General features: G+C 42.0%; 1 protein-coding gene across 1 annotated transcript; it reads right to left on the bottom strand.

Annotated features, from left to right (window-relative positions):
* Positions 1-153: 153 nt before the first annotated feature.
* Positions 154-17,719, bottom strand: slc37a2 (solute carrier family 37 member 2). The gene is made up of 18 exons (XM_036525435.1): positions 17,035-17,719; positions 15,602-15,683; positions 15,278-15,368; positions 14,768-14,846; positions 14,070-14,205; positions 13,173-13,249; positions 12,542-12,708; positions 12,154-12,191; positions 11,861-11,998; positions 10,998-11,088; positions 10,395-10,457; positions 10,196-10,281; positions 9,376-9,424; positions 7,923-7,996; positions 7,452-7,530; positions 6,311-6,408; positions 5,912-5,976; positions 154-671 (listed from the first exon to the last, which is right to left on the bottom strand). The coding sequence occupies exons 1-18, from the start codon at positions 17,091-17,093 to the stop codon at positions 656-658; spliced, it is 1,488 nt and encodes a 495-aa protein (XP_036381328.1). The 5' UTR covers positions 17,094-17,719; the 3' UTR covers positions 154-655.
* Between the last annotated feature and the right edge of the window lie 724 nt (positions 17,720-18,443).

The raw sequence follows: 18,443 nt of genomic DNA on the forward strand, positions 1-18,443 counted from the left end.
AAATACTCTTTGAATAAAAAAATGACTCGTGTCACCCATTCAGGATATGGCTTGGTGTCATGCTCATGTTGCTGTGTGCAGAGGCACCAACACTCTCATTATTGCCAAACATAAAACATGTAAAAAAAAAATTGACCAACCCAATATCCCAACTCTAGCTACCCTGCTCGAAAGCAACCAGAAAAACAAAACAAGAGACCACCTGGATAATATGTTCTGGTAACCACAGCAACGGGGCCACCATTAATGCCAGGAAATGCACTAAGTGAGCGCAATTTTAATGATAAAAGAGGTACAAAGTGGGAAATCAGAAAGAAAGGCATTAGCCTGTGAAAATAATAACAATCACTGCATGTTAATGAACAGGGCTTTGAGGTCATCTGGAGGGGACCAACACCCTGCCCGCTCAGCCCACAGGCGCCCTGTTATATCAGAGACGCTCCTCCTTTCTGGCTCCTTTTATCTCTGTGCCGCATCATTGATGTTTTGTTTCATGGTGGGCTTGAAGGATGAAAGTCTGGTTCTATGGTATTATTCAGCTGTTTTCTCTGTGGCCATTCACTCCAACACCAGCCGCTGGTCCCTTTTTTCTGCATTATCATGTTGATTTTACATGCGATGGGGTGGGGGTGTCTCCTTGGGTCTCTTTTGGTTATCAGATTTCTTTGAACCTGAAAAGAGAAGGTTGAAGCAGACTTTAACAGTGCCTAACACATGCTACTGATTTCCTGTGTGTGGACCTTGACCGATGTACAGAATAAAAAAAAACGGATGCCTAGAACTATGACAAAATCAAAGACGCACACACACACAAGTCTCTTTTTCCCGAAAATAACTGCTAGTTTTATGCAGAAACAATGAGAGATTCATTGAGTTGGGAATCATATTCTCATTTGCTTACATTTCTAGCAACTTCTCCAGTTACATAGTTAAGGAAACAAATGGGATGTAAGAAACAGCACACAACTCCCAGAGTAGTCCCAGAGGAGGTTGATGGAAATGTACACAACTCAAGGAGCAATCTACAAGAGTGGGTGATGATAACCTATTTTTTCTGATTTCCAAAAGCACAACAGATTTTCTGTAAAAACCCTAGGCAAGCTCCATATCCTGGGTACTTCAGCACATTCTGTCATGAAAAGTAATTAGGTCTGAATCAGTCTGAACAGGTAAAGATGAATTAGCATTTCTATTTATAGCAAGGACCTGCGTTTCCATCCTTGATTAGATCCTCCACTTTAATGCACAGGGGTCCAGATTACAATCAGTACTGTTTAAAGGAGACACATCAGTGACTCAAATCACAAACTGCGTTTAATTCTCTAAACAAACAATATGAGCTACTTATTTCTTTTCCTTTTTCTTCTTTCTTTAATTTTTATGGTAAACTGAAAAGGTGAAGGTTGCTGCAAAAATTGTACATTAATATGCATTATTTAGGGAAATGTTTACAACATGCATTTCCCCACACACTCTAGCTTCTTTCTTTATAAGTAATACTAATGCATGTAGACATAAAGACTCAGTCCCAGTCTTCATTTGCTGTTACAGGGGCGATGGACAAGAAAAATTTAGGAGCTGACAGGCTGACCATCCTCAGGCCTGTAGAGACCGAGGACAGGTTCCAGTGCAATTACATTCCCTTTTTTGTCAAGATACTGCAGCTGTCATTATCTATTTGGAAGTAATACATATCAATTTGTACATTATAGGCAAAAATCTTCTTAAAATCATCTTAAAACATTAACATAAAATAGTAACCTATGGGGCTATGACATTAGAGATTCAGGTTGCCATAAATATTAATTTATTAAAGTGGGTATAAGGTACCCAGACTGTCACATCAATGAGGCAGAAGTGCAAGTGAGGAAGCGAAACAGTGGCAGAGACACATTGAGGAACCCACTGAGTGCTGTCCTCTCTGAGAACATCAGCTTCATTCATTACTTGCTCTATTACTTTACTATTTTAGTGCGTTGTTTCATGTACACAATCTGTGACAGCAAGTCAGTGAAGATTTATTCAATCTGATGCGGATATTTCTCAACTAAAATAAACATCTGTCACCTTTGTTAATCCTGTTCAATTTTAACCATATCACTCCTGAGCTAGCACATGTGTGGCATGTAACTAAGGCTGGGTATTGGCAGAGATGCCCCGATCTGATTCGATTCCGATTCACAAGCTAACGATTTGATCCAATCCGATTCAATTCGATTCCGATTTGATATCGATTCGATAGGAATGAGATATGAAATACTATAGCAGCTTTCCATATTTGGAGAGATGTTTAAAAAGCTCTAAAGGGAACACAAATTTACAAATGCAGAGTCACTGGAAACAAATTGTGAAAATCACTAAAGAAAAGGCCAAAGGTTTGTACAGTCATGCGCCAATTAACGCCCATTTGGATAACATCCGTTCGCATATATGTCCGTAGTCCCATAAGGTTATAATAAAATTTAAAAATCGCAATCGCAGAACAGGACGTAGCGGACGTAACCGGACGTAGTGAAGGCAACGCTTCCCGCATGCAACATGTCTATCTCATGTCTCATGGAAATAAAGCGATTGCGCTGCCAAGCATATAATGGTACAGTACATAGTTTGCCATATAATACGTCTTGATAGTCATAATAAACGCCTATGCTAATGTCTTATGTATGTCCTGTACTGTACTTTCTATTGGTGTTTTAATGTGAACTTTGCATACTTACAATTAAAAAGTTTACCGTATAACAGTGTATGCTTTGACTCATAAGCAGCAGAATCCAATCTCGTGCCTATTCCATATAGGTTTGCTAAGTATATATTATGGTGTTGGCACAACGTCCAAATCACATAACGTCCTATTTCACAGAACGTATCTTGGACGTTAAGCGACGCATGGCTGTATACCAAAATCTTTTTATTTGAGGAACACATGGGTATAGTTCCTTAAAAACAAAACCAACCTGTATCATTGCCTACTTATTAATGACACGAAGCAGCAATGCGTTTGCATTAGTTAGCACAAGGAAAGCTGGTTTGTAAGGTAGCTACAATGACTGACAAAACTTAGCTGACTGCCAGTAGCAACTTTGCAACTGTGAACAACTAGCTAGCTAGCTACCTAGCAAATGAACATGAACAACTACGTTACTCTTGAATTGCGCTAAATTACACTGCATTTGTGAGCAAGTGTTGCTGTTCAGTTTAGCTAGCTAGCTAGTTAGGTAGCTAGGTAGTGGTTGTGCACTGTATTAAAGTTAAAGCTAAAAAGCTGTGACTGCAGTGCACATATATATGAATATGTATACCAGGCATCTCCACGACTTCGGACAACCTTCTCCACGCATCATTTTTAAAAATTTGTATATCTGTACGTATCAAGAGAAAAACGGTAGAGTATGGGGAAACCCTACACTGCCACGATAAGCTTCTCCTCCATGTTTGACTGGAACCAAAATGTTGGATCATTTGTTTCAGCAACATGTGTCACGCTGCCTTCACTGCGTCGGATCACTCAGTATTTGCATAAAACAGACCTCAAGTCTAGTCTATTTTTGCCCCACCTAGTTGGCTTTGTAACGGCCACTTGTCTCTTGTCGCTGTAAATCACAACTCTCATCTTCAACTCTCATTGAAGATGAATGGCAGCCGGTCGCTTTGTCTCTCTCCTGTGTCGTCCGTGTGACCATAGGGTTAGCCATGGTGAACACTGAGAGGTCACATCACAGTAAAAAAAAAAATTGATGTAACAGGTATTCCTCTATGCGTTCGCAAGTCGTTAAACATTAAAAGTTAAACGAGAGAGCGACATCTAATGGGGGGACTAGTAATTGCCTTTAATACGACAGTTAGGCTATGTCAGAGCCCGGCTATTTAATTCTCTGGCTATGTTTAACCATTTGGGAAATGAACCTAGAAAAACGGAAAAAATGCATATTAGCCTAAAAGATCAATCCACAAATTTTACAGATCGATATCGAATCGGACGTATTTTAAAAAATGATTAATTGACAAAAACAATATTTTTGCACACCCCTATATGTAACTATTTCTTTGCTTTCTACATGAAACATTAATCTAATGTTAGTGCTGAGGGGATGAAGTTGACTAGTCTTCAAGATGGAATACTGGTTAAAAAAATCTACTTGGTATCACAAGGTATGCACAGAAACTGACTTTCAACATACATGATAGCTACACTAACGTGAAACAAACAGCCTACCAAAGCTTCACTGAATCTTCAAAGGGACCTTCTCAATAAGGTCATAAAAGCATAGTTTGTATAGCAGCAGACACTATATTAGTATAGTGCAGGCTGAGACCTACGGCCTGCATCTGAAATCTGTCATATCATCTGCCAACTGTGACAAGGTGCCCACAGCAGTGGAAAAAAACAACTTTTTTCCTCGGCTATATGAGAGAGTAGGTCTGACAGGATCTCTTGAGCATCTTTGAGGGTGTACTCACACTAGGCCCGGTTGCCTTGGACCATGCCCGAGAAAGATTATCCCCACTCCCCCGCTGGCCTGCGCTCACATTGTGCTTAACGTTCTGGACCCGAGCACGGTTACGTCATCACGATGCAAACTTTTTGTGTCGAAGAAAAGCACTCTAACACAGCACAATGGAGTTCGTGATTATACTTCGTGGCTTATTTGGCGTCGTTTTGGGTGCGGTGACACACGGCCCTCTCACATGCCTTATAGATTTATCGATTATGCAACGCAGCGATTTTCAGTTTTAATCGTGCTGCACGCATAAGAAGATTTTTTTGGAGGCAGCTGACGTTTCAGTCATTATGCTAAGGGACAGGCCAATATTTTGTGTCAGATTACAGTAGCCTAATCACAATAATGTTAGCTAATGTTAACCAGTTAGGGCTACTACTTGGTCTGCGCTACTGTCATCATTGCAACAACAAGCATCTTCTATTACTGCTTGGATACTACACTTTTCAATTCATTCGAGAATGTTTGGGTTAATAACGGGTCTGGTTCTCATCTTATTGATGAATGTGAACTGTAGTCAGCGAGTAAAAATTCCTCCCTCGTCAGCTGCCTCCGTAAAAATCTTCATATACGTGCAGCTCGATTAACTGAAAATCGCTGCATTGCATAATCGATGCTAACTGGCTGGGGAGCTAACGTTAGCTATCTAGCAATAGATTTGACAAACGTAGCTAGTTAGCTAACACGCTACCTTAGCTACATTGCCACGTAAAGTATGGTTATTTATTTTGCTTGCTAGTAATCAAGCTAATGTGGGATCCAGAGTTATTTTTAGGTATAGATCTACAGAACTAACCAATCAAAGATCATTTTGGAGGCAGCCAGCTTGTTTAGGAAGTCAGCTAGCTAATCAAATGATGGTTTAAAGGATTTATTATGACTGGGCATGTAACTAACAGATATCCAGCTAACTGTTGCTATAACGGATATATTTGTTAAATGGGAGAGTCGCATCATTAACGTTATGTTCGAGTTCCGTGCCCGGGTGCGGTTAGCAATCACACTGATGCGTACAGTGCCCAAGTACAACTGAACCGTGTCCGTGCTAACCTCTTCAAGCGGGCCCGAGCACAGCACAGAGCGATCACACTAGTCAAACGAACGAGACTTTGGGGGTCAAACATGCTCGGGCACGGTACGGATTGCCTAGTGTGAGTACACCCGGAGTTGCTGGGATGACATCAGTGTCTCTAAACCTATTAGCACCCACTTTACTGTGGAGCACTGGGGGACTTGTAGAGTGAGATATGATAGTGTTGGCGGTCCCTGCGGCCACAGAGGTTGTTGCAGTGAGACGAGCATAAATTTCAATACCATCTTTATACATCACAGAAAATGTAATATGTTATGTGTAGACTCACTGCCCAGTAGGTGACAGTGTGTGGCTATGTGCATTACAGCAGGATGCTCACCCTCTCTGCCTTGTGCTGTGTCCACACCAGCCTCGGACTTCCTTAAACACCAGTCTGGACAGCAGCTGGAGATGGAGGATGGACAGAAGAGAAATGACAAAATAGGATAGGACATCACAGATACACAGACAGAAGCATACAGAGGAAAGGATGGAAAAAGAAACATATGGACCAAGGCGAGGGAAGAGGAAGACATGAAGGAGATTTCAGTTCAAATCTGTCTTATATGCTTCTCAAAACCTGCTAAGAATCAACACAGTTGTCCATCAAGAAGGAGCCAATATTTTATATTTTTTAAAAGATTTAATTTAACAATGGCAACAATAATAATAACCTATTAATGGTAATTATATAACCCATAATAAACCCATCAATCGACTGTTATAGTCAGTAACCTACCAAGCAAGCAAGAACATCTGCTGTGATCAACATGTAGAAGACGTTTTTCCACCCTGTGGGGGAAATCAAACCAGCCAGCAAAGGACCAAGGGCAGCACCTAGTGGACATTCAAAGAATGACACATCTGATGAATTAATCGATGATTTGCACATTCCCAAAAAATTAAAGGGGAAAAACATCTTTAAGCTCTTCTGTAATAGAAGAGCCAGGAAGTCCTCAGCACGTCCTGACTACAAACTCACAAGAGGTTTGTCTGTGTGGTTCCTGGGGTTTTAAATGACTAGAAATCTATCCATGGAAAAGACAGCAACAGGATTTGTCTTTCTTTCTTCATCTAATCAGAGGCCCTTGGAGGCAGTAAGGGCAGCTTACATAAGTAACATGAGCAGGAAGAAGTCGGCCTACAGGCTTAAAGAGCAAAGCTCCAAATAAGCAAGAATACATGCAAGTCCTTGATGCCCAAGTTCAAACAAAAAGAATTTAGTTTCTATATCAACTCCCTCTTTATTGCCCCTTTTTCATTACACAGACACCTTTTAACCAACACTCACTTCTATTAAAGAACATATTTACACCCTCTCTACCACCTTAGGTTGCATCTGTCATTTGAACAACACACAAACAACCTCGTTTCTGACATCTTCAGTTAGTGTTATGGTTGTGGAAAAAGCTGGGGCTTATCACCATTACACACACTAGGCCTTGAATCTTTAGCTCAGATAAGACAGTCCCAAAATGCCTTTGGTTATCAGCACTGAAAATAATTCTTATTAAATAAGGTTGGTTTCTTGATCATCGACTACTTAATTTACTGAATGTAATTCCTCAGAACTTCCCAGCACCAAAATTAGGATAAATTTTGAATAATTAACAGCAACACCAACTCAGAATAATTCTAGACATATATCAGTATTATACTAAATAAACCACTAAGTGACAAGCTAAGCAGTAAAACATAGACTAGTGTGGCATGCGTGCTTATGGTGTCCAACCAAACACTTTCCCAGAGTTTCATTCTGAGCACAAGAGCAGCCTTTGGTGCCTTTTGGGGCCACTTTGGTGACTGTTGCAGATGGACATGTTCCATAATGGATAACTTAAACCCCCCTTCAAAGTCCAAACTAGACCCTCTCCACTTACCTACTGACCCAGTCCCATCGATAATGGCAGTTACCGTTGACAGTGCTCTGGAGTTTCCTCTCAAGCTCTCGTGAGTTCCCTGCAGGGTAACATTCATTCTTAAAAAGCAGCTCACAATCTAGTACAAACACTGGGTTTGTCACAGAAGAGTCCATAGTCTGCTGAAAAGGTCGTAGTTCAAGCCAAATGCTTCACAGGCTTATCTCTCACGACTGACTTTTGAATCCCCTATTTTTCGTGTACAGGGAGAATGTGGGGCACACACGAGCCATGAGCAGTAGTTACCTACAGTACATTGTTTGCAACCAGAAGGCTACCGATTCCAATCCTGCTGCTGCTGTACCCATGGCAATGTACGCAGCATAGGTTATCTCCCCAAACATTCATTTGTATGTGGATATATATGTGCACTGTAGTCACAATGCTTTACAATCTATACAACTTTCCATGGGGTGGAAGAAAGATCCCTACCAAGTCAGCAGAGACAGCAGTAGTGATCAGGGCATATGGGCCATTCACCAAAGCACCGCACAGCAGCAGCATACCTGACCAATGACAGAACAGGTTATACCACCACAGACAAGCATGGAGGAACAGAATCCTGAGTGGAGGGATGGTTCACCTGTGTTTCCTGCTAACATACTGCATTTGGTTGCCACATTTCCTGTAAACACTCAGTATTTGGTCACTGTCAACCTGGTGAAATCCAGGGTGGTAGGAAAACAAAGTGTTAAAATACGGGCTGTAAAAAAGCCAAGAGGGAAAAAGATTTAAATGACTATGATTTGTATAAAGTATAGAGCCTGTAGCTCTGATTGCACTGAAAGTGGAACTGAATATCAGAACTAATAAGCATCATGTCATGCTACTTGGTCGAACCAAAAAGCAGGCCACTGTAAAAAAAAAAAATTAAATAAAAAAAAGCTTTGCCTAAACGTGTTACTGACCCACTGAAGGCAGAATGAAGAAGCTGACTGTATTGAAGAAGTACACCACTCATAAATGTAATGAAAATGGTATTGATAATAATCCACCATAAACCTATGGTTTGTGTGTAATGCTAGTGGATGTTCTTCTAACAAGGAAGAAATACACTGGTTAGTCTCACTGCCAACAACAACAGCAGTTGACAGAGTTCAACAGTTGCAGTGCTAGCATAGTGGCTGGACAATGTATAAGTAACCAAACCCACAAAGTGGAACAAATGCTTCTGATGGCAAGTAAGGTTTATTGCAAATTAAGGATAATTCAACTGTAATTTCACAAATCTAGTTGTTATTCCTTGTCTTTACCAAAGCAGGAATCGTCAACCAGCACATGTCAAAAAACCTTGCAATTTTGAGTGGCACTAATGGTGGTGACTGTGAACAAAATGGCTGTTGGATTAAATGGTTATTTGTTCTTCTGGGCTGCCATTCGTCTTGTTGTCACAAACTCAGATTGCATGCACAACGTCTTCATATGAAAATGTTGGTGCTCTTTTTGTGTTGCCACTAAACTTATGTGCACCCTATAAATACAGCACCCCATCAATGGCTTTGACAACAGCCATTGTCTGCTCTGAAAACAGGCAGACAAAGGTTAGGCTGTCATCAGATTCTGTACGTGTGCGCTGCCATTTTGTTGAATTTTAAAAGTTATGAGTTCTGCACAACAAAAACCAGAATAAAGCCATCACCTTTGAACATCATCATTGCTCACCTTTTTCTATCTGTCTTGGATGTGAGGCAGAATAAGATGACTTTGGCACACAAATGAGTTAGAAAGAGTCATGTGACCAGGCCTGTATAATTTCGCAAACCACAGATAAAAGCCAACCATTGTGAGATAATGTTATTACAGTGCTCTCTAGCACTGTTATTTCCCTCAAAACTGCTTGCCCGTAATCAAGAAAAAAAAAACACAACAGACATGCTAATCTTACCAACTGTAGTGCCCAAGCCATTCTGTCCAATGTGGTTGTACAGGAACAACTTAGAAACAAGCAAGCAAAAAAAGAGATTCAAGTTAGCAGCCATTTATAAAACAAGTTTATCAGACCCATGCTACAACATTGACTCAACTTTACCTTTTCTTCAAGGGATAGCTATCATTTCCCCTCTCTCTGTTCCCCTTCTCTCTTCTCCCTTGCAATGTACTATAGAAGCTGGTCTTGTGTACAGTCTTGTGTCCATGGCTCATATACATTTGTATTGTCACTACTGCTTCCCTAACAAAATATGAAGTTTCACTGGCTGCCAATGCGGTGATTTGGGCAGACTGTTGTTCTCTAAAGGTGCATCTCAGTTCAAACCCCAGTGCTAACCTGGCACTCTGTGCAGGAAGCGGATTGTCACCCCCCTGCGAAAGATGCTCGCACCGTGTCTCGAAACGCTCACCGGCCATGCCTGGCACAAGGAATGGCTCTGCTTCGGCAGCGGCAGATGTTTGCAGGCTCTGAGCTCGAGAGCTTGGCTCTCACTGACACGGTGCATTATTGATTTCCTCAACATGAGTCCTTACCCTGGGGTGACTTCAGCTGTATACATACAGTACACATGTAATGTAATGTAATGTACACATTGTGAGACCCCTAGAATTTCACAGGGGGCTACTTTCTTAATGGATGAAGGTATAGAAGTTGTCTCAAGGGTACAGCATCCAGCATTCCCTTGGGATTTGAACCTAAATCAGTTGTGTGTCTACCACATGACTACAGGAATGGCCTGGGCTACCAGCTCCCAACGAACCCACTGGTAACTCACCATTGGTGCAGCCACAATCAGCATAACACAGCAGGTGGTGGCTCTACCCCCAGTGTAGTCTGACACTAGTCCCGCCAAGATCCCCCCTACAGGAACAACACAATCGGTCAGCACGCTGTCCTAAACAGGGGTGGATTGACGTGTCTGTGGCATGTCATGTATTTGATGTAACTACATCCTCTCTATTTACACAGCTTACCCACGATGCCTCCAACGTCAAACAGCGTTGACATGTCCCCAGCTCCCTTGGAGTCAAAATGGGCTGAAAAGCCAAAGATGAGAAGTGGGACTCAATCAGGTACAAAAACAGGTGTCTGTGATTGGACAACTACCATCTCAGCATTCAGATGATAGACAGCAGACCGAGGCTATTTGTTTAGTCTGTTCATAATACTGTGAAAAATAAACTGCTTTAGAATAATAACTGCTGACAAAGTCAAATTGTAAATGTTTTTGACAATGGACATGTGGTAAGCTTATGCCTTAACTAAGCGTGATTTACTAACACAGCAGATCTTTTAGTTTAGGAAGCAGTGCCTTGTTGTTGGTTCCCAGATGTAAATGTGTAAGCATTCATTTCCTTTAAAAAGGTACCCAGGATGGTTATATGAGAAAATGAAGCCCGTTACTGAAATTGTTGTATTTCTGCAATGTGTAATCAGCTAAAGGACTTTGCCAGGAGTTTTCATATACTTCAGTTGAACACGCACCTCAGGTGATAAGATGAGAGAAAACAAATGATAATATTTCAGAGAAAAGCTCCACCTGCCCTTTAAGAGCATTTCAGCCAAAAGATGCTTACCGACATTAGCTATGTAAAGGGGAAGCCAGTACAGGAACGTGTAGCTAACCAGCTTGGCAAACAGCAAACAGAAGGAGAACTCCAGCACACCCTGAAAGTATAACACCATGACAAAGGCACACTCACAATACATTAACTGTTAAAGTCCCTGGCTTCCATGCACCTTAGACTATAATCACTGTGATGACACCTTATAACCACACAGAACACCCTCGCCATTCACAACAGATACACCCTGTTAATTACGGACATTTCTGTTAATTCTGGACTGTACTGATGGACGTACGCTGTACTGTACTGGACATACGCTGAAAGTAGATTGGTTCCTGACACAGAAAACAACCACATTTTTTCAGCATGAAACAATTCGGTAAAGAAAAACCATATGTAAAACATACAGTATCTAAAATAAATGTATCCATTATATTGCAATGTCATGAGAGTCTACTGCACTGTGTGGAGAGAGATGGAGCTGGCTGGCTTGGTGCTCTGTAAGTCCCAAAGAGTGAAGGGATTCATAAGGTTTTCTGCAGTTCAATGCAATGTTTTCTGTGGTTTCCACTGCAAAGCATTATGTGGTAATATCACTGTGAAGGGTGCTATGGTTAATCACCTGATCCAGTTTTAGTGAACACTCTTCAACAAAGTACAACACAAATTACCAACAACATGGATATAAACTAATTAGTGAGCCTTCATTAAGTCTAAAATGAGTGGAGCTATCACGTGATATCCATGACTCAAATTGCTCTGAACCAATCATAATGTCTTGGTGTGGAGTGCGAACATTTTGATTGATTCATATAAATCATTAAGCCTTCCCATAACTATTATAAAAGAATGCACTTGATACATGAACTCACAGGAATTCGGAGAGCACTGCAGAAGCTGATTGCCTCTGTGTGTTCTCCAGAGGCTTGCTGGGTCATTGCCCTAGGGCTGCTGAAGATTTCCTCTGTGCTGGTAGAGTTCTGGAGGAGGGGCTCCTGTTCACCACTCTCCTGGAAAGGACACACCCATGCAACCAAACAGCCAATTAGCATACAGTTACAGCTCAAGGACAGAGCACTTTCCACCCATTCTAGAACATGCTGGCATACAGAACACACTCTTCCCCTTGACTGAATCACCTTCTTGTGTTCCAGAGCATACTTACATGGTGCTGAGGCAGGCTGCAGTTCACATCTTCAGGCTCTACAATGAATTCAAAATATGCATCATTTATTTCATTGATCACACGCACCTACCAATTATGCAAAACATCTGAATGTGTGTAACTGTATGTTCCACAGAAGGCCCTGATGTGTGACCATGTGAGACAGCCCCGCTATATGACCGTGAGTGCAGAAGGCGGCCCCAATGCATGACCGTGAGTACAGAAGGCGGCCCTGATGTATGACCATTTGTGCAAGAGATAGGCCTGCTATGTGACCGTGAGTACAGAAGGTGGCCCTGATGTATGACCATTTGTGCAAGAGATAGGCCTGCTATGTGACTGTGAGTGCAGAAGAAGGCTGTATGACTGTATTGTTTGCTTCACTAACTTTCCACCAGGAAGAAGAAGCAGAGAACCCCTGTGGCAGCGATGATGATCCCAGGAACGATAAAGGACAAACCCCACGCTGAGGACACAAAGACCCCGGCAATCAGGGAGCCCAGGATGTTCCCCACAGAAGTGTGTGAGTTCCACACCCCCATGATGAACCCTCGTCTGATGCAGGGACACAGAGAGACAGAGAGAGAAATCCACAGTTAGGGGAAGACACAATTTACTATACATACAGCAACTGCTATACTGCAAACAAACTGCTTTCCTGAAAAACAGGAAAATTCAGAACAGAAAGCACAAAAAATAACTTGGAGCAAAAATGATTTCTTTTAACCCTCTTTAGTAAAGAAGGTTATGACCAATCACCCTGTGCAACATTTAATCACTTGTCTTGTTCTCTCCAGTTTGGTTTATAGGTGTATGTCCACGCATGCATAGACTCTGTTCATGGAAAATGAAATGACTGTTATCTGATCTGATGACGCTTACTGACAGGAAGGATCACAGCCTGTGTCTAAAGAGGAATTGTGAGGCCTGTGGAAAATGCAGGTGCTGGCCATGCACAGTCAACGCTACTCGTTCCCACTGAGCACGGGCGATGGTTGGATCATGTCAGCCCTACTCACTTCCCCTTCCCAAACCAGTTCCCAACGCACGCCACCACCGCCGGCCAGCCTGTGGTCTGGACCAGCCCGTTCATCGCCTGTGGAGGGAAGCAGGGGACACCAGTTACTCCAAGGAAGAACTCAATTCCCCTGTGCAGGACTTAGGGAGGCTCTGAGCAGAGTGTCTCCCTCCCTGCAAAACCCTGGCATGGACATGTGATGCAACTGTGTCATGTGACACTCCTCTAGTGAAAGCACCCCACTCCCCACAATCATGTGACACCTCTCAAATCTCCTGACATGCAATTTTGCCCGCTGCACTGAATTTTCTGTGGATTTTTACACTGCTTTTACCCTATACCAGTTCAACCTGGACTAATGGCACTGAACTACAGCTTCAGAGATTATGGCAACAATGTGATTGTGTATGTTTCCAACCTCTGATGGCTAACTGAACCCACTGCCAAACCATCAAACATGCAGCTTTGTACATGCCTTTCTGAGTGCAGTGGTTTACAGAGCAAATCCAGGTATGAGCAGCATTGTGGCATGGTGAAGGAAGAAGTGAACTTTTCAACAAACAGTTGTAGGTTCAGTTTCCAAGTGAGGCACTCCTGATGCACCTTTGAGCAAAGTCCTTAACCTGTTTAAATGTAGCCAGTCCAGCTATATAAAAAAGACCTGAAGAGGGGCAGCTGTTTAAAGGCTGTGTCTACATTCCTTACATTTTAGCCCTGGAATGAATGCACCCCATTACTACAGGTGCAACTGGGTGAGTATGTGGCATGACTATGTCCGACACAGAATTCCTCAAGTAAAGAAATATAAGCTGTAAATAACCCTGAATAAGAGAATCCGCTAACCACATAATTAGATCACCAGGACGATGTAGGTGAGGTCTGACTGCTGGCTGCTCACCTGGACGAAGACATAGTACCAGATGGAGTGGATGTCCCAGTAGTACCCCAGGCCAAACAGGGCAGTGAAGAAGCCACTGAGGAGCATCCCACAGGTGAGGTAGTATCGCAGGGGCAGCCGCTCTCCAAATATCCCACTGTCAAGTGAAACACGCAAGCACACACAACCGCAACCACACAAACATGACCACAACCACAACCGTGCACACATAAATACAACCATACAGATTTAGCAAAGACACTTTGCAAGCAAGCTTATTTCTGACTAAACAAAGCAGACTTCCTGCCCATCAAAAATCTGGGTGTTTTGCACTGCAGTGATTTGGTATTCTGCCCTCAGAACACCTTGTGACCATATTTCTACAAGAGTTCAGACCTTTTCCCACAAACCAACTATATGGTTGTACAACGATCAAACGACTACAGGAGTGTCTTCATTTAATTACATACAGCATAACAACAACACCTTCACTCAGGAAAACAAGGCAGTGATATTAAATGAAAGCCACGCGAAGAGAAGACCCTGAAGAGGCAGAGGACTGCTGAACCACTGTAAAGAAAAAACCCTCTTTGGGATGCTGGTCACATTAATGTCCCTTCCTGCTTAACACTACTAGCAATGGTCTTTCAGCGGTCAGTCTGTACAGGCACAGTCCAAGTGATATCGCACCAGCAGACAGAGAAGCCTCCACTACCCACCTGAAAAACATTCCAATGGCATAGGCCACCAGGAAGGAGTTATCCAACGCCCCAAAGAGCTTCTGGTAGTTGTCCTGGTCTAAGAGGGAGACAAAACTTTCAGACAAACACCATGACACTTGTCACATAACGCAAGGCTCAGCACTAGCATCATGTTCCAGTGCGAAAAGTCTCAGGTAATCCAATTCTGCCCTAACATCTGTGGTCATCTGTGCACAGGAATGTTTACAGCTGGACAAATCCACTCATAGCAAGATGACCCATTTTACCACTGATGACCAGAAAGATAAAGTTATGGTTAAGACACCAGGACTGCATAACAAAGAACAATTAGCTACAAATATCCACTGAAGAGGAAAAAAATGCATGCACCAATTACTTTACAATTAATAGCAATGTGAACTGGGCTTGAGGTTTTGAGGTTCTGTGGGTTATTCATGATTTATTCATCAATTTGCTGTGAGGATGAGACAGCTCAGGGTGACTGAAACCCAAGGGAACCAGACTCACCAAAGGGGGCCCAGTCACACCAGGTGTCATTGTTGGTCACATTAAAGTCGACTGGCCGAATTACAGTGGAGCAGTTTCGGTGAAGCTCACTCTGAAAGGGGGACGAGAAAGACAGTGACACATGGAGACAATGGAGTCCCCTGACATGAATGAATGCTGTACTGTATATAGTCACAAAGCCAAGGGAGGAACATTTGGTTTTATTTTGGCAGGGGCAATCACAGCTCTTGGAATATGACACAAATGGACAGGCATGACAAGAACTTCCCCTGAAAAATAACAGTAATTAATAAGAAATGGCATCAAATTCAAATGTTAATTTACCTTGACAATGCTGATAGGCTTGCGTGAGAGGTGATAACTGGTGTAAAAGAGGAAGGTGAGGATGAGGATGAAACCTCTGTACCTGAAAAGAGGAGAAAAGTTCTTTTAGTTTAAGCATTACACAAGCATTAAACACTTATGGTTGTGATCATCACCACCATAACTGTAACAAGAAATATAATCATTTAAAGAAAAGATAAAACATGCAAATACAAAATACCCTGCATGGACATGTGACTGTGGTGTGTGGTCCCTAAATTGCATTTAGTACAATCCAGAATAATTGTATAATGCAATAACACGGTATATTTCATGCTTCCAAATGCTGCATAACCTAGAAGGATATAATTCATTCGAATATTCTGTTACGGTAAAATGTGAAATTTTCTGGAACAATGACAAAAGCCGCAGAACTGTAAAACATTATCAACGGTTATGTGTATGCATATGCTACGTAACCATAAAAGACGCCCGCGAGGAAAATATTTGACAAACCTCTATAACAGAGAAAGTACATTATAACGAAATGCAAATATCGCTGCAAGAGCTCATGGTAACGCGTTTCAGGTGCAATGACAGCATCAACTAAGACACTGCACTTTCCATGCGCCCCGAAGGGAAATGCAGTCGACAAGATTGTTGTCACAGAAACATTTTTCAAAGATCACATGGGAATGTCAAGCAAATGAACGAGGGAGTGTACGAGTGAGGACAAAAAACACCTGTAAATTCTTTTATTAAATCATGACTTAAATGTATGCAATTCACAAAGAAATCAAGCGTGTGGTAACTTAAGTTTAGAAAGATGGTGTGGGTACAATCCCGAGTCTGCTGCACTCTAACCTATGAAAGGTTATAAGCACAAGGCTAACATTGAGAGGCTGCGGGCATATCTGCAGGTTTCCAGGAAGGTAACTGCACAGAGAGCAGCATTATGGTGACCTGTTTCCTGATGTGGGTGTTTACCTATGAGACTCGTGAGTCAAAGAGAGAAAGAGAGAGACCGAGATCTAAGAAAGTCGCCCATTCTACATGACAAAAACGATTAAAACAGCACAGTGACTATCAACGTTATTTCAAGCCCAGGTCTAGCTTGTGGACAATTTCCCTATAATGCACGATATGAGCTTAATTTGCATATTCTATTCATAATTATTTTAAAAAAATCATAACAGTTAGCCTGCCCTGTTGAAATGTTATACAGCGATATATAGGCCTAAAAATCTCACACCTAGATAGCTGCTTATCCCACCTACTGCAAATGGATTTTCTAATGCACAGGCTCAATTTTGTTGGAGAGTAATTTTATTTATTTATTTTAAGTTCCTTGATCGATTACAATAAATTGCCCCCACCGTTCATGCCAACAACACCCAAACATCGTTAGCATAACAATGACCACGTCGTTTTATTGTAAAACTAGGATTGCTTACCAGCTGTCTCTTGAAAAAGAGGTCACAAATTTAATGCCTGGAGCCAACGAAGATCGCATCGCGGATTTGTATCGCGCTTGACTTGTCTTAAAATGAAACGTTTCTCCTCAACATCGCCGTCAAGCGAAGCGATCGATTCCCAACACGTCCCTTCAGTCCGATGAAAAAGGTAAAACCTGTTTTGCTCGTAGCTACTCGACAGTAGACTTCTCAAAAATGTAACGATAAAAGCAAAATCAATACAGCAGCCGGCGGAAACACAATCAAATGGGATCTAAAAGCAACAAAGGTCTACTGTCGATCCGTTCGCAAAAAATCTAAGTAAAACGCTAACGGCAGTACGCCAAAATTTTGTTTCAGTCACACTCAGTAGTAAAAATATGTAACAAACGTAACGTTCCAAAAAGGGAGATTCACATGCCATTTCCTAGCTAGCAATGTAGCTAGCTTCGTCCTGCACAAAACACAAACGCTCTTAAGTACAATACACGTCGAATTTCCATGGATTTATCGGTCCCATGTTTCACCCCTGAAGCCTCTTGCTTGGTTTTGTCAATTCAGTTCATATTAATATGTTCGCCTTCTTAATACGTCACATGATTGTCACCTTTTCTCTCTTCCTTATAAAATGCATCCCTAACGCCTACAGACCGCACAACTTATGTTTTCCAAATCCGGCTGCTCCCAGCCGGGAGGCATGTGATTGTCCCGCATGACGTCAGGACACCGAGAGAATGGTTAACTCTTTAAGTACTGTAAAGCACTGGCAGCGCTGCAGAACCCCCTCTCCCCGCAATAGCCAAGGCGTGAAGCCTCGCGGGATGGCAGGCATGTTTTGAGCTTAAGGAATTAATAATGGGCTACATGAAAAATACAAAAGATAAAAAACACGGATATAATGCATCTGAGGTGACAACTGGTTGGGCAAGAAAAAGACAATACGTCCAGTCACCCTCACAATGGACTGAGTAACCTGTATCTAGATCCAAAACGAACACTTCTGTATTCAGTAACAAATCTAATTATAGATGCAGAAACAGGCATGTGGTAACAAAAGCACATGACTTAATGTTTCCTCTGGAAACTGAATATTCAACAGGAATAATAAACCCCGCAACTGCCATAAGCCCCACAGATAATTATTAAGGGTTTTTCCCCCCTACCCCCTGCCACCATTGGAGGACAACTATATTCTCATGCTGTAATTAACAATAGTGCAAATATTTTACTTAAGTTGAGCATAAGTTGACTCATAAGACTGAAGCAACATGTGGTCTAGACTGGATCATGTCTAACTGCCTCCTTGAAGTTTATACACTCAAAACACAAGCATCTGTCTCACAGACTGCTTTCGAAAGCATATCACTCCAAGACAGTCACCTGAAAAGCTTTGATGAGAGTTGAAAATT

This window comes from Megalops cyprinoides, chromosome 3 (assembly GCF_013368585.1).
Source record: "Megalops cyprinoides isolate fMegCyp1 chromosome 3, fMegCyp1.pri, whole genome shotgun sequence".
Classification (NCBI taxonomy): domain Eukaryota; kingdom Metazoa; phylum Chordata; class Actinopteri; order Elopiformes; family Megalopidae; genus Megalops; species Megalops cyprinoides.

Coding starts and splice junctions, on each gene's coding strand:
- slc37a2 (XM_036525435.1), bottom strand. CDS start 17,093: ATGCGATCTTCGTTGGCTCCAGGCATTAAATTTGTGACCTCTTTTTCA. Junction 15,369..15,601: donor AGCCTATCAGCATTGTCAAG/GTAAATTAACAT, acceptor TCCCCCTTTCAG/AGTGAGCTTCACCGAAACTG. Junction 10,282..10,394: donor TGACGTTGGAGGCATCGTGG/GTAAGCTGTGTA, acceptor TTGTTCCTGTAG/GGGGGATCTTGGCGGGACTA.